Source organism: Rattus norvegicus, chromosome 4, assembly GCF_036323735.1.
Source record: "Rattus norvegicus strain BN/NHsdMcwi chromosome 4, GRCr8, whole genome shotgun sequence".
In the NCBI taxonomy this organism is placed as follows: Eukaryota; Metazoa; Chordata; class Mammalia; order Rodentia; family Muridae; genus Rattus; species Rattus norvegicus.
The window spans coordinates 133,162,460-133,184,360 of record NC_086022.1 but is presented as its reverse complement, the minus strand read 5'-3'; the positions used below and the strand labels follow the sequence as shown (position 1 = coordinate 133,184,360).

Genomic DNA, 21,901 nt, shown 5'->3' with positions numbered 1-21,901 from the left:
TTTTGAATAAATTAGAGGATGGTACAGACTGGAATAAAAAGAAACTTAACAAGGACAAATGGGAAGTTGTCCAGAGTTCAACAACAACCCCCCCCCCAAAAAAAAAAAAAACCCAACATGTTTCTAAGTGGGACACGAGTCAGGGGACAGTAGTAACTAACATATCTGTCAACCCGACTTGCCAGTAACAGCCACGTACCAGGGATCTAGGCTCCGAGTGTTACAACTGTGCAGCTTCAAAGTGTTTCCTCAGAGAAGATAGACCGCAGAAGAGAAACAGAGAAAACACAATGTCTTACTGAGAAGACCGTCGAATGGGCCAGGAAGGAACTAACTGCTGCTCTGTAGACTTAAGGTCACTAATTGGATAAGTGGGCAGTGCAGACCTGGCAAATGACCTCTGAACAGGTCAAGGAATAGCTCACCAGCTTCGGGGGCACAGCAGAAACAAGGTCCTGAGGTAGAGGCAAAGGTAGAGCCTGCCACCGACAGGCCACTACCCCTGTCTTATTTAGGTCATGGTCTTTGTGTGGGGAGATGTCAGGTACACACTCACCACGGCAAAGCTGTATAGACCAAGGTAATTCCTCCTGATGGGCCCCTTGTGTTCTATCTCTGGAGTTAGTGTAACGTGTTATACTAGGTCTGCCCAGTAGATTAAACCATGGCAATCAAAGAACTTACAAATGTTCTAGTTGCCTGCACACAGTAGGTCCCCATCAACACTCGTTGTTATTACTATTGAATATACTTATCAACAGACTCAAAACACATGCATTTTACCCCAGTTATAGTTTCCGAGTATTAAAAGATAACCATGATACAGCTCTTCCCCGTCAGCGTCTCAGTCTAACCAGAGAGACAAATGTGGAGACAGACACTTGTAATAAAAGCAGCCAGCTAAATCTAACACAGTACATGACCTGCTAAAAATAAAAATGGCTGCTAGCAGGACAGCAGAGTACAGTTACTCCTTCACACGTGTGCGTGCCTCCTTCGAGGATTTCAAATGCGCTGGACCCCCAGTGGGGAGAAGTTCAGCTGTCTCATCTAATGTCAACATCTTTGTCACCCATCACAACCAGCCTGGCGCTTAGTGGGTGCTAAATCCCCTGTGGGGACTGGATATGATAGGGGCCAGAAAGTGGACCAATGACATACCGGTGGGCACAGACCTATTAAGACCCTTCAGAGTTTCCCATCCTTTGGCCCACTCGTTACAAGTCCCATTGGGTTGGCCTGAGGCATTACCTGAAGAGATTCCTTCCCAACAAGCAGAACAGTTAGGTCTCTGCTCAGTATAGATTTTAAGCTTAAAGAAACATGCCCCAGAAACACCTGGAGGGCCGGCTGAGCTGCAGGTATGTTCGATTCCGTAGACGAGGCTGAGGATCTAAAAACCGACACCTTTATCCGTTCTCCGAGAACCTCTTGGAACCTGTATGCTGCGCCATACTTTATGGGTGTGTGGGGATCCTTGCTGATGTCCTCCCACTGTTCAGAGGGACAGCGAGTCAGGGTAAAGTATGTCAACTGGGAAGATCTGGGTCTCACTGCCAAGACCTACCACTCCAGAGTGAGAAGCCCTTAAGGCCTATTGCAAAGGATCCTGGGAGTGGCTTTTGCGCTATCTCTAGGCGTTATCTGGTTTCCTCTGTATAAGGTCCTTTATTTGTGGCTCCCTGTCTGTCTACTCTTGCCTGAGCTTCTACAGATGCTTTAAGGCCCAGATGGTATATCACAGCACTCTATGCTAGAGTCCTGTTTTGTCCCCTCTCCCCTGTTGGGGAATTAGACATAACCATTTCAGAGTAAGAGTGCCCGCTGCTCGTTCATAGCCCGTGCCACCATGGGTCTTCACCATCAATTAAAACAACAACATTTTTCTCCTATTAAGTGATCTGTGAATCATGAATGCACAAATCCTATTATACTACCCATGCTAAAATATCAGAGGCTGAGAGAGTGAGACGTGTGTACACCTACACATTTAAAAACTACACCCACACATGCTTTAGACGTTTGGTGGTATAGCAGGCACTTGGAAATTGCATGTGCCTTGATTTGGGAACTCTGAGCTGTGGTGCTTTCCCAGTGAACATTAGTGAACTAGCCTCTGCTGGGGGAAAAAAAAAATCATTGCCTCTGAGGAAACACACAGGCATGATGTTTTTGAGCGAGTGGCAGTATGTCCCACACTTACCTGTTCTTTCTGCTCCTGTCCCTCATCTGGCTACCCATGCTTGATTCTCCCACCTCTGGAGAATGAGGTAACTCCTGGAAGTCTCACGTTGACTGACACTTGAAGCGATGATGTTGGGGTTTTCAGCTGAAGCATTCATTGGGGGTTCTGGGTGTTACACGTTGGCTCCTCTGACATATGGCCAAGGTTCTACGGTGACCCCGTGACTCACCAGTGCACACACAGAGAAGGAGATCCCTGCCTGGTGGCGTTAATAACTTTTGGATTAGTGGCCCCTGTGTCTGTGTTGACACAGTTGCTCACAGCGCTCCTTGGAAAGCTTTCTGCTTTCTTAATGAGACACTGGTGTTAATACAGCCAATGGTAGAAAGCCTTAGTCACCACCTCTGAACAGGCCTTGCCGGGGTCCAGAACAATGGCTGGATTTTGACCGCCTCTCGCTCTTTACCTCTATTTATTCCCTCACTCAGCGCGCCTTACAAAAACAGGTGTTGTGCCTGTCACTACCTGCCCTGTCTGCTGAGGTCTGAAGACCCCGGCCAGCCTTGATTCTAGAGTTCTCCCCACCCCCACCCCATTCCATTGTCCTGCTGTGCTTTACACTTCTTGTGAGTTGGAATGGGGTGGAGGGGTGTTGGGGGGTGGGGTGGAGGGGTGTTGGGGGGTGGGAGTGTTGGGGTATTGGGCGGTATTTCAGGTCGCATTGGTGATATGATCAGTGGGCTAACTTCCAAACATACTGCCGGGTGTGATACTCAGCCTCCAATGCTCAACAGCCAGCTAGCCCAAACACAAGATGTCCCCACATCTACAGTAACCAGCTCTGCACTGGATATGGCAGTCTGTGGAGTGGAGGCCCCTGTGAGCCCTACCCAGTACCTATCCAGGAGGGTGACTGGGAGGTTCTTCCTCAGTAGAAATCAGATGTGTAGTGTGTCTTCAGAGTTTTGCTCTTGTGTTGGTATTGGCATAGAAAATTAGACATAGGGCTGGAGAGATGGCTCAGCGGTTAAGAGCACTGATTGTTCTTCTAGAGGTCCTGAGTTCAAATCCCAGCAACCACATGGTGGCTCACAACCATCTGTAATGGGATCTGATGCCCTCTTCTGGTGTGCCTGAAGACTGTATAAGTGTACTTATAAATAATAAATAAGTAAATAAAATTAAAAAAAAAGAAAGTTAGACATATAGCTGTCACATGGTTCTCCCAGAGGCTTTAGCTTGTCACTCTACGGTCATATTATCAGGTGCCTCTCTGTTGTGGGGTTTGGCATATTTACTTGTAGGATTGCTTGTGGCGTTCTCTTTAAGGCACGTCATTTAAAAAATTTTAAATCAAACACATGTCATCCTCTGAAATGGCACTTGTGATGTCATCTAATACATACGCTCTGTGTCTTGTGTCCTCTCGCTCGTGCCGGCTCCATCTGACCACGTCAGCACACCTTTGAGTAAAGGCTGTTCATTACCTATGGGTGTTTCAATAGGCTTTGCTCCTTTAGTAGAGGGAAGGACCTTGACTACGTATGTGCTGTACTAAATGCTCCTAAACCCAGCTTGCATGGCACACCTAGTTTCAGAGAAAAATCTAGAACTTGCTCCCACTGTCCCCTGTGTCTCTTTCTTTATCTCCTGTACAGACTCTTTTACCTCCAGGATCAAGGGTAGAACCTAGACTCAGAAGATACCCAAAGCGTATCTAGAGATTGGGGACTCTGAATTTTTGAGATGTCGTCCAGTTTGTAGGTTCAGCTATGTTTGCTGGAATATTCTTGACCAGCGCGATACTTGGTAAACATAATTTGTCAGGTATGGCTCAACGTGTCTCTCCCGGTCCAAGTTAGTGTTTGGTGACCAGAAAGAGAGAAGGGCTTGTCATTGGCCTTTCCTGTTGTTACATGCTTGTATGTATCTCAGAAGCAACTGGAGCCTTCTATGTTACAGGGGCCAGTGAGTCTTTTTAGCATCCTGTAGCTGTTAAACAGTAAGGCCACCCAGTGCTACCCTATTACCTGTTCCTATATCTTACCCTCGAATTGCAAACCGCATTTGATAGAAAACAGTTCTGAGTGCCATCTTTTAGCCCAGCCCTTCTGAGATTAGCCACAAACAAGGGATATCTTAAGATTCCTGTCATTTAAATGTAAACATCTGAATGACGCAGCCACACCAGAGACTTTGGGAACTTACTAGATATGTAGACTCCTGGGCTCTTCTCCTGGACTTCTGCACCAGAATCTACACAAATCCATCTCTAGGTGACTTATATCTTAGATCTCGTTTGAGAAGGGCTGTTCCTAGCATAGTTCTGGAGCGAAGGCGTTGAGTGTTCTGAGCCCTACACACAGCCTGGTCAACTTTCATGAGGACATTCTCCCCTTCTGTTCAATTTTGGGCACATATTACACTGCTTTTTTTTTTTAAATTAGCCTTTATTTTTATGTGTACGGATGTTTTTCCTGCCTTATATGTGTGCACCACATGGGCACAGGAGGCCAGAAGAGGGCATTGAGCTCCCTAGGACTGAAGCTATAAACAGTTGTGGGTACTTGGGATCGAACCAGGGTCTTCTGGAAGAGCAACCCATGATCATAACTACTGAGCCATCCTTCCAGCCCCCACTGTTAACTGCTTCTTAGTTAATATATTCTTTAACAACTTTCATAAGGTGTTAAGACTGAGCAGTTACGGTGCTAGCACATTCAGCAGTTTCCTGTGATCTAGATAAGCAGAAGGCCGTGAGTAGAAACCAAGACGTTCTGAGAATAAACACTGACTGTAAAGTTGGGCAGCTTTGCGTGTTCGAATCCTGTTTTACATTGTGGGTTTAGTGGTTGTGGGCGGTCGTGGTCTACGGCCATCTCCTCCTGGTTGGTGCCACTACTTGGTTGAGCATGTTTGGTTCAAGCTGATGTGCCGTATGCTTCCCAGACTTTTTACACTTGTTTTAGAAAACACAGCCTTAAAACTGAAGTCTGATAGTATCTTCTTGCATAACATCCTCCTCAGAAAGCTCTCAAATCAAAATTTTCGTCTCATATTTACACCTAAGAAGCTCCGAAAATGGTACTTAGAGTCTCATTGAAATCATAGCACAGTGGCAAAGTAGTGAGTAAGGGCTGTAAAAAGTGGGGGAGAGGAAGGAAACAAATGGGGACCTTTTTCTTTTCTCTCTCTCTCTCTCTCTCTCTCTCTCTCTCTCTCTCTGTGTGTGTGTGTGTGTGTGTGTGTGTGTGTGTGTGTGTGTGTGTAAGTTAACATTGAACAAAGGCATGGATAGGTGGAAAGGCTTCAAACAGCCATGGCTTCCTTTAGCATTTGTGGTTATTGTGAGCATGGATTAATGTTGATGTAAGGGCCTTTTTGTTACTGTTACAGATGGCCCGGGAACTGTGCATCAAGGGAACTGGACATCAGAAACATCTCATTTAGTGTTTGGGCTGGAAGTGTGCAGAACCTTCCCACTCAGTCACGTGAGGTTCACATGGGATGGCAGGATTCTGTGATTGCACTGTTACTATGTGAACCTGAAGAAGACTGGGGAAAGGAGGCCAGGGAACTGGGAACATAGGAGACAGGGAGAGGCTTGAGCAGTCAGGAGTCATGGGATACAAAGGACTCCATCTTCAGCACACTGGATGCATCTCTTAGAGCCAGCAGTCCATAAATGCGAGCTGTCTGCTAGCTCACTCAGTGGACGTTTGGAGTGGTGGCTACAAAGAAAGTGGCCTCTTGGGGATAGAAGAGAGTTCTTCAGGAGGTCGAAAGGGGATTGGTCCCATGTGTTTGCAACAGGCAGGAGATGGAGAGCGGAGAAGCAGCACTGTAGATAACACGGCACCTCACTAGGAAGCGTGGCTCACGAGGTGTCCAGTCTTAGCATGAACTATTATTGGCCAGTTGGAGTTGGGTACAAGATGTGCCACGTGGATGTGTTTTAGGTGGTGTTTTTGGCAGAACTTTGGTGGAGTTTTTTTTTTTTTTTTTTTACCACAGGGAGGGCCTCCTTTGTGGTTTGTTCCCTCCGTCTTTTTAATGAGGAAGTAGAGAGGGACAGTAGAGAAGCCATTAGCACAGCAATATCAGCAAATGGAGACTTCTTCGGCCGAACTCCTGATTCCCTAGGTAGAAATAGTACACACAGCTCCCAAGTCTATGTCCACTAACCCGTCAACAACATCCACAGCACATTCTGGAATGGTTTGTCAGCCCAGGGGAGATCAATGGCTAGGACAAGTTTTCCTGTAGGCCTTCAATTAGTCCAGCTGTAAGACTTTATTTTAATTTAGAATGTATTATTCCTGTTCCCACTCGTCAAGCCCAGAGTTATCATTGAATTTCATTTCAGGGGTTGTTTTGTGAGGTTTAGAGATTTTTTATTATTATTATTATTATTATTATTATTATTATTATTATTATTATTATTGAATAAAAAATGCAGTGAATGGAACACTACACAGGAAAGGGGGTCTGGAGTTAGTGGAGTTAAAAAACACAATCCTGATGTCACACTTGGGTTTAGCTTACCATCAGCAAAAGTTTGGACCACTCAGATAAGAACACTGTCATCTTTTCCTCAGATCGTGCCAGGTGACATTCAAAAGGATAGAACGGAACCTTGCCACGCATCATATGCAAAAGTTGACAGAGGGTGGATCACAGAGCAAGAGAGAGGGAAATCTACAAAACTCTCAGAAGCCTTCAGTTAGGCAACAGTATTTTGAATGTTAGGTCAAAAGTGAAAGGCAAGAACATAAAATGCATAAAGTGGACTTTATTAAAAATTCCTATTCTTCATAGTACACCATCAAGAAAGTCGGAAACAGTCCAAATGAATGTGAACATTTGCAGTTACAGCTGTTGAGACATTTGTATCCAGAAAAAGGGAGAGAGGAAAAAAAGCAACAGTAAAACAATGCAGTTAAAAATAGGCAAAGGATTTGAGTATTTCTCTAAGGAAGAAATTTCTCTAGGCATTTCTCTAAGGAAGAGGTGCAAATGGCCAGTCAGCCAGGAGAATACATTCAGCCCTGCTACGTACTTAGGTGTAAAGTGGGGGGAGGGAGGATAAGCTGTCCTTCCATGTGAGCTGTTTAGAAAATGAGAGAGCTACAGTAGGGGAGAAAGTGGGGAAGTTGCAGCAGCCCTTATGGGAATGTAACTTAGTGCTGAGACTGCAACCAGTTACCATGTAACCAGATATGGGTGGCCAGCCTGGGATCCAGGACTTGGGAGCTGGAGAAAGAGGATGGTAATTCAAATCCGTCACATAGATAGATAGATAGATAGATAGATAGATAGATAGATAGATAGATAGATAGATAGATAGATAGATAGATAGATAGATACATAGATACATAGATACATAGATACATAGATACATAGATACATAGATAGATAGATATAAGTAAATACAATTGAAGTTACGATACAGCCCAACAGTTTGATTTCTAAACGTGTACTCTGTTTACTTGCTCCTGTTTTTATTGGCCTGTTTATCTTCAAAGAGAGAGTGGTAGTGAAGGATGGAGGGGAGGGGCAATGCGTCGGATGAATGGGGAAGCGAGGGAAGAGAAAGCCCTGATGGGAATATAAAAAGAAATTGCTTTAAATTAAAAAAAAGTGAGAAGGGTGCAGCTGCACCTGTGAGATCGCAGGAACACGCTTCCCTAGACTAGACCTGCAAAGTGACAACCCAGCTCTCCTGCCATCGTGGATGGAGGACGGTTCACAAGGCCCGTCGACTGTGAAAGGCTGCCGAGAGAGGGAGAATCAGTCTTCTCTAGGGATGAGACCCCCGAGGGGTTACCCGATCCCAAGTGGTCACCCCTCAACACATGTACGTAAGAGCCCTACTAAGTGGACTCAGTAGACATACATGTGTGCATGTGTAAATAATAATTAAGGAAAGACAGGTCATGAATTTGAGAGGGAGTTAGGAGTATATAGGAGGAATGAGGGTACAAATGATATAAACACAGTGTTCATATATAGAATTCTGAGAAAAAACTTTAAATGAAAAAAATCTTAAACAGATTTAAATGGGTAGGTAAATGGACATACCTATAACAGCAGCGTGCATAGGCGCCAACAAGCGAAACAGCCCAAATTGTTCACTACATAATTGTTGGCTTTAAAAAATGTGCTGCATAAATACAGTAGACTAGTATTGAGCCCTGAAAAGCTGCAGTTTGGGTGTGTTAGCCTCTAAAACACGCTAAGTGAAAGAAGCCATCCACCAGCGAGTTCATGCCGTCTGATGGTGTTTGTATGAAATGTGCAGTACATGTCTGGGGCCTGGGAGCAGGTAATAGGGGGCTGCAGGCAGCAGGAAGGAGGGGAGTGCCTGTTGCTAGGTACAGAATTTCTATAGAGACGATACAATTATTTTCTAACGAGTCTCTGGTAGTGGTTCTGTAACTCCAAATATATATGAAATCATTGAATTACATATTCTAAGTGGGCGAACTCTTCATGATGTGCATGATTCTCTGGAGCAACAAAATCATGATCTTAAGCAATGCAAAAAGATCAACACAGCTCTCCATGACTTAACCACATACAGCAAACTAAAGAACAGTTTGTAATTTTGGTGTGATGGGTGGTTAGGGAGAGGGGTGTGCACAGTAGACACTGTTGTTGGCTCTTGCTACAAATGAATCAAGTTTTAGAAGACCAAGTAGGCAAATTTGGGATAGGACAAAAATGAGCTCAGGGAGGGACTCAGGAGACATGTGCAACCATGTGCCACTTACGTTAAATATTTAGTTGCAGCCTTTGTAGATGGAGGAATTGATTTATATAGCAAAGCGGATGTGTACAAACATGTAGGACGTGTTTGATTTGGTGAGGTCCATAGTCTGTCTCCTTAGTCAAGAATTCCTCTGCCTTTGCTCACCACCAGGACCCACAGCTTGAGTGTCCCTGAAGTCTGCACACTGTAATCTTGAGAAGTAGTCGCTGTGGCAGGTGACGGGAAGAATTTCAGTTTCCACTCTTAGCTAGGCAGTGAACAGGGGAGTGTAAAGTGAACTCATTCATCCGTACTAACCCAAGAGGCCCGAGGATGTAGCTCAGTGGGTAGCACGTTTTGCCCAGGATTCACAAGGCCCAGGGTTCAAGCTCCAGCACTGACTGAAAAGAGAATCTTTTCCACCACCAATGTGAAGTAAAGACTGTGGCTGGTGTGTGTCAATGTCGGGAAAATAAATGGAACAGAAATAGCCTAGCAAATGTCATTGGAAACGGAGGCATCACACCATAGCAAATGTAAACGCATTGATAAGTACCATGTAGTGTCAGGAGTTAGCTCATATCTGTATGTCATTATACGTTCCCTGGCACGTTGACTCCTTCACGTCTACAGCACTACCACTGTTCTCGTGGTAAAAATTATATTTAGTTCTTACGTAGCAAGGATTATCAGGAAAGATGTAAATCAATTGGCTTTTCTGGAACGTATCTGTCTGCGTTGTACATAGTCTGAATAAAATTTAGTAATACAAATTATCTTCAGCAATATCTCTCGGGGGTTTGCATAATGCTGGCCTTTACCTACAAGAATAAGGGAAAACAAATACGGAGTGTGTCACCCAGCAAAATGAAATAGGAACAAGGCGTTTGCTGTCCTCTCATTGACAAATCTCTCCAGCGTTGACTGAGCTTGGTATGAGGTGCTCAGTGTGTGAGAATCAGTGATCACTGCCTATAGGAATATTCAACCCGAGAGTTATAGTAAACTAAAATTTTATTGAACATTTGACCTGAGGCCTGGCATAGTCTAGTGTACACTTGTAATCCCAGGATTTGGCAGTTGGTGACTAGAGGAGGATCAGGAATTCAAGGTTATTCTTGGCTATGTGGAGTTCAAAGCCACCTGGGCAAAGAAAGAGAGAAGAAGGGGGATGGGAAAGGAAGTGAAGAAAGGGAAGGAAAGAACCAATTGATCCAAACTTTTCATAGTTTCCTTTTGAGTACATGTGTTTGAGCATCTTAAAAGCCAGCCTGGCAAGCATTTCTCACAGACGTTAATAATCCAGTCCACTCTCTCCTCACGGTCACCTGTGACTAGTTTCTGTCATGCTGAGTCTTGGTGGCCTCTCTCAGAAGCTCATCTGCCCGCTGTCTTTCAGCCTGTTTTTCCTGGAGCTTGAAATACACCAAAGTCGATAAATTTGTGTTTTCTTTTTTAGCCCTTTTTTCAGAAGCCAGAAAGCAGTGCAAATCTAATGTTCCTTATACTCTCTTGATGAAACGTCAAAGTTTCTATCCGGAGGTGTGACTGGGCTCCATGGTGGCTGTGTACAGAATGACTCGGGGAGCCAAAAGCCAGCCTCAGCTATAGTCCTCAGGGTCTGGGCAGCTTTCCTATGACAACAGAGTCAATGGCAGACTGTGAATCTAGTCTTGAGTGGTGCTTGCTACTTTTCCTACTGTGTGTGCGAGTGTATACAACTTTTGACAATTGCATGTCAACGGCTTCTGACAATCTGCAAAGTAAAACCCTCATAAAAGGTGTAAGAAGTTGTGAGGTAATACTCAGCCTTCCTTGGGTTCCAGTGCATCTCCCAGTGTTGAACTGCTGGTCTCTGAAGAGTCTCTCCGAGGTCCCACTGGGGTACCGCTGCCAACCTCTTCTCCCATCCGAACCTAAGTATTTTCTTCAAGGCAGTGCAATATTCAAACATATTCAGTTACACAATACGTAGGGAGAGCTGGTGAGATACAGAGCAGCGACCACAAAAATGTGACCAGTGATGTCTCGGGCGGGGTGGGGCGAGTGGCTACCGTGCCAGCCAACTCAGCACTGTGACAACAAGAGCATGTGATCTTTTCGAAATAAGAAAAGGTGGTTTCAGTTAAATTAACAAATAAGCACGTGCTTCTGTGCACAGGGTGGCTGGCTGTTTGTTTAGGCTCTGGGTATCAGGACCAAAGTCTTCTTTCCATCCTGTAGCTGATTCCAAGTTGAAGTAGAAATAAACATTTGGCGGGAAAGAGTTTTTATTCATGAGTTAATTTAAAAAAAAAAAAAAAGCCAGGCGGGCAGCAAGCATTGTGGTGAGCTGTGCAGGTTGCATTGAGGATTCTTGACTAGACTGAGCGCCATTTACAGTTCTTGTCATAAGAATTTTATGTTCTCAGCAGCCAAGACTTCTGGCTTCTACACTGACAGACACAGGTTCAGGCACTCAGCAGGCACGGCTGGTGGTCTTTTCCCAGGGAAGTCCATCTTAGTATCATTGACTGGTTGATTCTGAGTTTCTCTGAATGCGCCTTTTGGTAGAGATCAGTGTATGCCAAGATGTTTAGCCTAATAAGTTTTATCTCTGACACTCTTTATAGACATCCTAGTGTGCAAATTACAGACATGGTTAAAGTCAGATACAGAAGGTAGCTCCATGTTCCCTATCAGTAGGTGAAAGTTTTAGAGACTAGTTGATAACTTGAGGTGGGTTTTTTTTTTTCTTCATTTTTTTACAAAGTGACAGGAGAGATGGCTCAGTGCGTAAGAGGACAGGCTGCTCTTGCAGAGGAACGGAATTCACTTCCCAGCACCCACATGGTGGCTTGTAAACTGTCTAACTCCAATATCATGGGATCTTGTCATCCTCTTCTGACGTCTTCAGGCACCAGACACCCACATGGTACATATATACATGTGCAGATAAAACATACATGTAAAATAAAATAAAAATGTTAAAGGTTTACAAAGCAAAATGGCATTAAGTAGAAAGATTATAGTTCCTCATGCACTGAAGTGTGTATTTTAGGATATTTATTCCCAGTATTTTCCAAATGTTTCTCTATATACATTTAGATACACATGCATGTATATTCTTCAGTATAGGAAAATACTTCAATTAGCCTCTCATCATAGCTAGAGAAAATAATTAGTGGGCTCGGGATGCTTCTGAAAGCGTTCAGAAAAAGCATCTCTGATAACTCGCGCCTTTACTCTGATTGTGTGAGGGTTTTGATGCCGGTGAAGCAGTCTTTCAGTTCTAAGACTACTAGTGATTTGTAACTGCTCATGCACAAGCCCACACCTTTGTTGGATCCGGTGGGATTTTACCTTCTGTGCTTAGAGAATGCCCCTCTGCCACTGGCTTCACAAATTTCCATATTGGTACCCTTATTCTCTGGTTTATGTCCTTTTCTTGCAAGGTGGACATCTCTGCTACCATTGCAAATTACTGTTTTCAGTTTTTCCTTTTTCTTTTGGTTCCCATGTTTAGTATTTTCACTTTGTTAGACTTCCGGCAAAGCGATTTTAAAAACAAAGGGGGCCCTCATTGCCTTTGGGAGGTGTTACTCTCTGGCATGCTCACTGAGAATCTCTGCATTTGAAGGTTTGGAATCTGCTAGCTGTGGATTGGTTCTATCGTAAGGGAGGGGCCGGGAGCATCAGTTTGTACCTACAGTCTAAGGATGTGGTACATGAAAAGGCCTCTCACTAGTAGGATAAAGTCCAAGATAGCTGCGCATGCGTGTGTGTGAGTGTGTGTGTGTGCACGCATGTACACGCATGTATATCTGTTCAAACCAGGGAGAGGCAGCAGAGTGAGTTGCAGGATATCCCCTCCCTTTCTGTGGAGGGAGAGTTGTCTGAGTAGAAACCAGAGCTCCTGCTCAGTCTACATTTCTATTTGATGGAATCTGAAGTTATGGAAGTGACTGTAAAAATAATATGTCTGAGGGAAATGTGGATAGAGAAAATATTTGAGACTGGCTAGCCTCCTCCCTGTGCACCACATGGCTCAGATCAAAGCATCCCCTGACTTGATCCTAGTGGTCAGATCATTACTTATCGATTGGAACCCCACTGGAGCATTAACCCCTTTCTGCCCACATGTAGTTTACTTTGCTGTCAGTAACTCGAGAAATACAAACTTCCCACCACCACAGGTTAATTCTAAGCTAATCACTGGTATGGACATATGCGCCCTGAAAAATATTTTTTTCAGTATTGCACTTTTTTATTTTAATAGTTTTTCCTAGACAAAACTAGTTTAAAAAAAAAAAAAAGAGGACAAGACACATTCAATTTTGTGAAAGCTGTTTTCATAGAGAGGAGAGGAGGAAGAAGCATGAAATGTCCTGTGTGGAAAAATATGAGAGCCACGACTCATACAGATTTTCCAGTCGTATTGTGTACACTCAGTGTGGCCATTTTGCAGCAACCTTTGCTGTCTGAGTAGAGAGCTTTGCTTCAAACAAAACCCTGTCAAACATTTTTCACACATGGAGGTATGTTCCTAACATCAGGTAATTATACTTAAATGTGTTTAGAACGTAATCTCCAGGCTCATAGTTTAACTCTTGCTTAAAAAAAAAGAAAAGGAAAGAAAACCATCAGGATTAATTAGACTCCTTGGGGAATGACAGTGTGAGGTGTGTCGGGCGCTCTCCTGGGCCACGTGCACGCTCTAGGCTGTTGTACTCATCCTCTTGCCTTGTGTGTTCTCTTGCAGCTTGTCCCACGAGGAGCACCCCCACAGCCACCCTCTCTACGGACATGGTGTCTGCAAGTGGCCAGGCTGTGAAGCAGTTTGTGACGACTTCCCGGCCTTTCTAAAGTAAGGATCACCTGCCTTGTCTTCTCTGTCCTGCAGTTGTCCCTCATGCTGTCCCCCTCCACCCATCAGGTTGACTTCCTGTTGGAGACTGTCCCTGGAGGGTTGCCCTGCCATGGCAAGGAGACTTAAAGGGAAGGCACCAATACCAGTCAGCTTTCCAGACAAACCCTGGTGCAGAGAGAAGCCCACGGTGCACCTTTAATTCTTCAGCTCTCCCTGGTTTTGCACGTACCCCAGCCTAACTTTAGAAAATTGGTTTCAGAGAATGGTCCTTGATAGTTTGGTGACCGGACCCCTTCTTTGACACGGTATCCTGAGACAGTGCCGCCATCTTGGTTTCTTAACCTCTGTAGTGGGTGGCTTCTGTTGAGATCACTCTCCTCACAGGGGGAAGTGGGCAGATGTATGATATAAACTCGGGCTGTCTCGTCCCAAGCTGTGGAGCTGATAGGCTCTGCCAAAACAGGCTGCTCACTTTCTCCATTTGAACTGGATCTCTCTGCCTCACAACTCTCCTGTGTTTCCTTCCCTCTCCTGTGCTGTCAACTTGGTTAACAATCTGACCAACTACCCTGTGTTCTTGGCATCACTTATAAACCACATGCTGAATCCTTGGCCAGTGTACTGAATACAGTCGTGTAAGTGTTCCATTGCTGTGAAGAGACACCGTGACTAAGGCAACTCTCTCAAGAAAGCCTTCAATTGGGACTGGCTCGTACTTGTAGAGGATTAGTCTGTGATCATCATGGCAGAAAGCAAATGGGCGTGAACCTGGAGCCGTAGCTGAGACCCTTCTATCCTGATCTGCAGGCAGCAGGCGGGGAGAGAGGCTCTGGGCCTAGTGTGCACTTTGGAAACCTCAGAGCCCACCCCCAATGACACACCTCCTCCAACATGGCTACACCTCCCAATATTTCTCAAGTAATTCCAGTAACTCGGGACTAAGCATTGAAATCTATGAGCCTCGGGGGGCCATTCTCATTTGGGCTACCACAGAAGTATCATCTTCTCTTTAGCATGCATTACATACAGCTTCTGTACATCGGGGCACATGACGGTTTCTGTAGGGTGAGAGCATCCTTTATGGCCATCTTTATGGTCTAGACACGAGCACAGTAGTGCAGCCACCCCTAGAGATGCTTATAGTATTGCCTGCAGGTAATTTTATGTGAATATTTTACTATAATGGCAATGCTATAGGAGGCTTTGAACTCATTATATAGCTTTTCATATCGTATCCTTATTCTGTGGTAGGCTGTGTCCCAAAAAGCTAGTAAGTGTCAACATCAGAGAAGCAACAGTCCTCCCTGACTGCGTCATTAACATTGAGATAAGCAGGCGCTAGCTTTATCCTCACTGCAGCTCGCTCATGGAATCTGTTGTATTACCATCCTTTCGTCTGCCTAATCGTATTTATCCAATGAGAGGAAAAGAGCTTCGCAGGATGCACCCGGAAACTCCGATTTCCCTGGCTATACCAGTGCTGAGTAAAGACATTACAGATCCCACTCTCCCATAGAATGGCTGGCAAGCATCGGTCAACGTGATTTATGTTTATAAAATCTTGAAGTATAAAACTGCTGTCATCACTCGTCTGACATGTATCATCAACTCTAGGGACAGAAAAGGCATTGCCAGTGCCCCATTTCCACCCATTTAAAAAACTTTCGTTAATGGTCAAAGTATTTCTAATCCTGATCGCCTTCGTGTCGTAGGTTCCTGTGCTACGAGCTGGCAGTTAAGCTACGGCTAGGCCTCAGGATGTAGAAAGAGCGAATAATTCAAACCACTTCTAAAGTTGGAGAGAAAAAAAAAACTGCAGAGATCTTTTGAATTGAAGCCTAGATTTACCTCCTACAAACAAGAACCCCGTTCACCGCTCAGGATGTTAGGAGCCTGACTCTGGGTTGAAAACCCTCTCTCCAGCCTTTATTGTGGTTTTGCACATGGCATGACATGCTCCTGGTTCCTGTTTGCTCAGCGGAACTGGAGTGCCCGCTATCAACTTGCAATATAGCTTGCTTATTTCCTACTGTTTGCTTATGTGCCAGTATTTTTCAGAAGACTTTGTTTGCAAGTTGTACAAACCTGACTTGAGTTGATATAAGAAAAGAAGAGTAGAGGCAGCGGGTGAACATGAGCTGGTATCAACCGGAACTCCCGTAGCATAGCTCCCGCAAGGCGTGCCAGGATCCAGGTGGCTTGGGAATGCTGCCCTTTGGGGTCCCCGTAGCTCTGATTTTCTCTGTTGCCTTCATTCTTAGAACTTTTCTAAGTGGAATTGGAGAAAACAGGTTTGTATGTCATGGGATTACCCCTCACTCGGTGCAGGTTTTTCTCCTTTCTTCCTTGTTAGCCTGTGTAGAGACCACCATTGGTCCAGATTAAGCCCTCTAGCCTTGTGTAGAGACCTCCATTGGTCCAGATTAAGCCCTCTAGCCTTGTGTAGAGACCTCCATTGGTCCAGATTAAGCCCTCTGTTCTAGTTTTGAGCCAAACTTCGTTCCATTTCTGCCCCAGCGCAAAGGGACTCGTACACATGATGTATCTGGGAGTGGGGATGAGAGGCTTGAACTAAGTAAACGAAAGTGAACATTCTCATGGCAGAAGCCTGATTTGGGATCTCAGTTTTCCCTCCTTTTGCAGCAAGATTTTAACGCTTAGAGATTCGGTCTTCTCTTTAGGTTCAGGATCTTGCCTAATGAAGTGGAAAACATGTAAGTCACCTTGGAGACTTAGAGTAGCACATCTCCGCTCAGCCCCAAAGAGAAATCTGTCTGCTCTAGGTAAACTCTTGCAGTTCCAATGAATGCCTCATGGTTTCCTGGAGTTCTAACACTGTTGTGAGTGAATAAGAGTTCAAGCATTTCTCCTCAGGTTACCAGGTGGAAGTTTCTGGAAGAATCTTGGCTCTACTTGTCCATAAGCCCCCTCCATTCATATCTGTGGTGTGAGCAGATTGACACTAGTCACTTTTTCATGGTGTATAATTACACAGTCTTATATATGCAATGGAGACGTTTCAGATATGTAATAATATGTATTAATACATATAATTTAATCCTCACAACTACCTGGGAAAATGTCATAGCGTTTTGAATGCTCGGTTAAGGCAGTAGGGATCAGAGTTTGAGTGATTTACCCGAGGTCACCCAGCTACTGTGAGCTCCAGTCTCAGTCTTGGCAGTCGCACTGTGCCATCTGGGAGAAGGTTTTTAAATTAGTGAATTGCTTTCTACTTGTTTTAAAGGCAGGTCAGGAATGGGGCTACTCTTACGGGTGGTCGTTTGTGTAGCATTTTAGTGGCTACTAGCATGTGCAGTCCGGTGTATTAATGGGTGTATTAATGATGAGCTCTTGGAATTGTTAGACTCCAAAGGCACACCATGGGAAGTGCCTTTACAAACACTGGCGTATATTTGAGGAGCAATAGTTTCAAATATCCAGAAGTTCCCAATCTTGTATTTAGGGAAGGCATCGAGGATTGTTTTCTGAGATAAGATAGAAAGTTGCTTACAGTCTAGTCCTGAGGGTGGAATGACATTGTGGACTTAATGTACCGAGTCCTGTCCCCCATCACTCTAAAACAAGCAGGGTCCAAGTGAGGAAGAAGCATGCCTGTGCCCCTCATACCAGCCAGCAAATGGCCTTTGATCCAGGGTCACATTGTTGGCGCCACCTCGTATTTCCAACTGAAGACTGCTTTGTGCCTCCTGGATTCTGTTGGCTAGGTAGCCTGGGGTATGTGCATGCATAGCAGAGACTGTGATCTGCTCCAACACCCACAGGTTTTACGCCCCTGGCTCTGAGGTTCTCCAGCCTGGCATCACACAGGTTTGGTGTCTGAAAGGTCATGTTCCTCATGTTGGCCTAGTTCTTGTTTTGCAGTGCCGTTTGATTCCAGGTAGTAGGTGTGATTGCCACAGGGGGTCAGAAAAAGTAAATCAGGATACAACTCCATTTAGACAGTCGCTGTTGATGGAGAGAGGAGGCTCAGGGACAAAGGCAGAAGTGTATTTTTTTCTCTTCTTGATGAAGAACTTGATGAAGAAGTATTAGAGTTGACAGAAAATGAAGACCAGAGCCTTTACGTGACGCCTTCTCCACAGGGTTTGTTCGTAAGGCAAGCAAGGGTCACCACGGGACCTTTATTTCAGAGGTGTACACTGTTCGAAATGTACGTGGCTGTCTTTCCCCCAAGCCTGCAGAGACCCTGCCCATAGCCTGTTTCTCCCCACACAAATTGAACTTTTAGTTCTGGGCACTGTCTTCTCTCTCAAATCTCCCCAAGCAGAGTTGTCACGTGACTGATATTTTGGGGGTTTACTGATGCCAGAAGGTGCTTCTGCTTGCCTCGATGGCATCCTAGTGTCCATTGCTCCAAATCCTGAGAACAAAAGCAAGTTCAAGGCCTTCTCAGAGGGGAAGCTGTTACACTTAACCATCTCTCCATCCCCTCAGTCTCTGTTTCCAGACCAGTCAGTATTAGTCTTTACTGTAAGGATATGAAGTTAGGCTTATTCCCCTTTAAGACAAAGACACAAAGCACACAGCTTCCACTAGGCTTTGGAGAGGTAAAGAGTGGACTGGAAAGTTCTCGGTTAGGACCGTCCTCCCCATTTTCCAGCTTGAGTGTATGCTCAGACCAGGCTATGGCTTCTGAAGTGCTTGGACACAGTACCTTTTTCTCCATTAGTCACCCATCCTCCACTCCCCACCTTGCTTTGGAGGTGAAACCCAGGGCCCAGTGTACGCTGGGCCAGCACCCTGCTTGACCCTGAGTGACACCCTCGCCTCCTCCTAATTAGTCCTTTGTGTGACTTGATTACTTTGTATCCTTGCATAGTATTCCATTTGAAAAGGTTTTTTTGGTTTTTGGTTTTTTTGGTTTTGTTTTTTTTTTTCCCCTTTTTGGTTATTTTTCATGCAGAAAGGTTCCATTCAGACAAAGGCAAGTAAAACAGGCATGCCTTTACATGTTAGTCAGTTGTGCGTAGTTTATGAAAGCCGAAAGAGGTTTTCTGTGGGTTCCTAATGGAAGACATGAGAATAGCATGACAGAGAACGGCCAGAGATGGAACTCTGACCCTTTCCAGAAGGTTGGGGCTACAGGCAGAACAAGAGGGTTCTTTGGTAAATTGCTTTAAACATTTTTTATTCGGTGAATTTTACTTTTCAAAACTTGGGAGAGAGTTCCATGTGAAAGAAACCAAGTGTGTTCTGTACTGTTTTCACAAGTGTTTTTATCATGGTAACATCTTGTTTACTTTAGTTCCCTGCCTAAAACTACTTGGAACATGTTAAGAAAACATTTCAAGAAACCCCCGACAAAGAGGCCTTTGTTTCACAGCCACGGAGAGGCTGCACGCCTCACCAAGGTGTTAACTTCCAGCCCCTTAAGCACTTCCACACGAAATTCCAGCAACTGTGTTTGTGGTTTTGGAAAAACAAAGCAGTGCTAAAGGAACCAGGTATATGCTAATACATGTCTAGGGAGGCCGGATATCATACATTGTTTCAAACCCACTTGTGGCTCTGGGGCTTGCCGGCCTGAATGTTCTGCAGGGAAATTACCCCCAGTCAGCTCTGGAGCACAGGTAACCAGCAGATGGGGGAGGGGGGGTAACTGCCCTTAATTTGGGCGTGTGCAAATCTAGGACCAGCTTCACCAGTGCAGTCTTTCCAAATCATAGGTATGAATTTTCCCACGTCAGACCTGAGGGAAGTTGCAAAATGAGCTTTGTAGTTCCGCAAACATGACTTCTCTACTTACCTTGTGTTTGCTAGAGTTGCTTTTAAAAGAATAAAAGTGGGATGTTCCCAAGAAGGGGAAAATGCTTTTCCCCTTAAAAAAATAAAAAATAAAAAACAACAAGAAAACCCAGCTTCTTTAATCTTTTTGACTTCTCTTAAGAGTTCAAGACCTTCCCTAGTACTTAAAGAGGTCAAAGTGGCCCAAAGACCACAGTGCCCTCTAGTGATATGGAGAATATTGTATAGAAAAGTTTAGAGAAATTCGTCAAAAACACACACACACACACACACACACACACACACACACACACAGAGAGAGAGAGAGAGAGAGATAGGTCCATAACAAACAGGCCACTACACTCAAAAACAAAACACAAACAAGAAAAGAAGCAAATAATGTTTGGATGCACTGTTACTGAGAAATGAAACTTAAATCTTGCATTCCTTGAAAAACTTGGTAGTATTTTCGAATGTTGACCGGGGAAGGTAATTCTTCATGGAGCTGCGAGGGTACAGCAGACGTAGAAGACCACAGATGCTCGGCTTTAACGCTGCATTAGTTACCTTCGGTGTCTCGTGTTCACTTCCGGCCTTACTTAGAAGACAAGGCTCGTCTCTGTCCCGTACTTTTATCGACACCGTCTACCATATTATGGCCATGTCTAAATGGTAAAATTTATTATTAGCAATAGTGTCGCAAAAGTCTGAGACAGCGATTTTCCTTTCAATAAAAGTAGTTAAAAACCTTTTAGAAAATCCATAATTTTGATTGCTGGTACTTCATAAATGTATAACTGGTACTTTTTAGCTGTCTCTTTAGGGAAAAATGAGTTTTATCACCTGTGGTACCCGGGTTAATGAAATTGTGTGCTGGAATTTAGCCAGGATGAGAGATGAGATCATTCCAAGACGCTCATATTGGCAACAGGTCTCATAAAAGCTCTAACTCCTGAGTGAAGTGTCATTAGATCTTTTTTAAAAAATTATTATTATTTTATGTAAATCGAGAGATTAAGTTGGTTGCCTCTCCTCAAGTTTCTGTGCTAGCGAGATCCTCATCACCCTCAAAACCCAGTGACCTAACAAAACAGCCCGGGAGCCAAGACCAACAGCCCAGTGTCCATCAGTGCCTTCAGAAGAATTTGCTTGCATCAGGTTTCAGCTTCAGTTCCTGTTCAGCCCTTTACAAATCACGCCGCTCAGCTCAGATTTGAAATAATGCTGTCTTTCTCCCCGTGTTCCTCCCGTGTGTAATTGTTTGTGGATACTAGCTGTCCAGGAAATCCCATACTTACAGATATAAATCCAGAATGATCTTGTTTTTCCGCAGCCAGCCCAGGATGTATGAGACAGTTATGATGATTTGTTAATTTTCGTGACCCGTGTTTATTTTATGTGTGCTGTATACTTTGAGGGAGGAATCAGCTGTTGAAATAGCCCGTGTCTCTCGCACACGGAGAGGAAGCCCCACGGTTCTCCCTCCTCGCTTAGCATTTGCTGGCTTTATTTTTGGAAGGATTTTTTTTTTCTTTTTTAAATCTCTTAGTGTCTGCTCTTTCTGAGCTTCTCCCACATGGTGATAAACAAGAGGTGCATTGTGCCAGAGACTTAAATGGATCGTGTCCAGGGCGGGTCTTTGGAGATGTGCGAACAGGGTCACATTCTTTCCAAATGTGTTTTTGATCCACAATGTGTCTTGACTATATAATTCTGTTCTCATTTTTTTATGAGGGCTTACATTCCCTCCAGATAATACACAAATCCTCAGGTCTCATAGGTATTTAGGTAGAATTCTGCCTATTACAAATTTTACCAAGTTACAGTCTTCAAGAAGGGAAATTAAAAATCACATTGTCTTTGTTTTAGTTTTTTGCTTTTTCCCTTCTACTCTTTTTTTTTTAAAGGAAAGGTAATCATTTTTGTTGTTGTTTGTTTGTTTGTTTGTTTCTGTCTTATTTTGTTTTTTAGAGCTAAATGTTTCTTTCCACATCGGATTCTCTTCCTATTTAGAGGCCCACTCTTCCTTCCAGCTCTCTGTCGTGTCCATCCACCGGCCCTGAGCTGTTGCCAGTGTGTGATGTCTCAACTTAGGGTTGTTGAGAAGAATGGAAGCTGGGCCATTCTACCAAAAGAAAAACAAAAACAAAAGGAGAGAAAACAGTAATAAAATGTCAGTCCTTTGCTAGCAGCCGATATTTACAGTAGCCTGTTGTTTTCGTAGCTAAATTTTAGCAGGGTTTTATATTTGCATCCGTTTGGATGCAGAAAGCTGACACATGCCAGCATTCATAACTGTTCCTGAGACCTCCACATTTTCCATATCCTTTTTTTTTTTATTTCGACAGCATTTCAGTGGGCTGCATTA

The 21,901-nt window shown here is 44.2% G+C and overlaps 1 protein-coding gene across 36 annotated transcripts in view; it reads left to right on the top strand.

Moving 5' to 3' along the window:
• Window positions 1-21,901, top strand: part of Foxp1 (forkhead box P1) — a 691,302-nt gene that overhangs the window by 624,287 nt on the left and 45,114 nt on the right. For all 36 annotated transcript variants that reach the window (XM_063285823.1, XM_063285827.1, XM_063285826.1 and 33 more), the window contains one exon: window positions 13,678-13,782. In XM_063285823.1, the coding sequence (XP_063141893.1) occupies window positions 13,678-13,782 (105 nt within the window). The remainder of the gene's footprint in view (window positions 1-13,677; window positions 13,783-21,901) is intronic.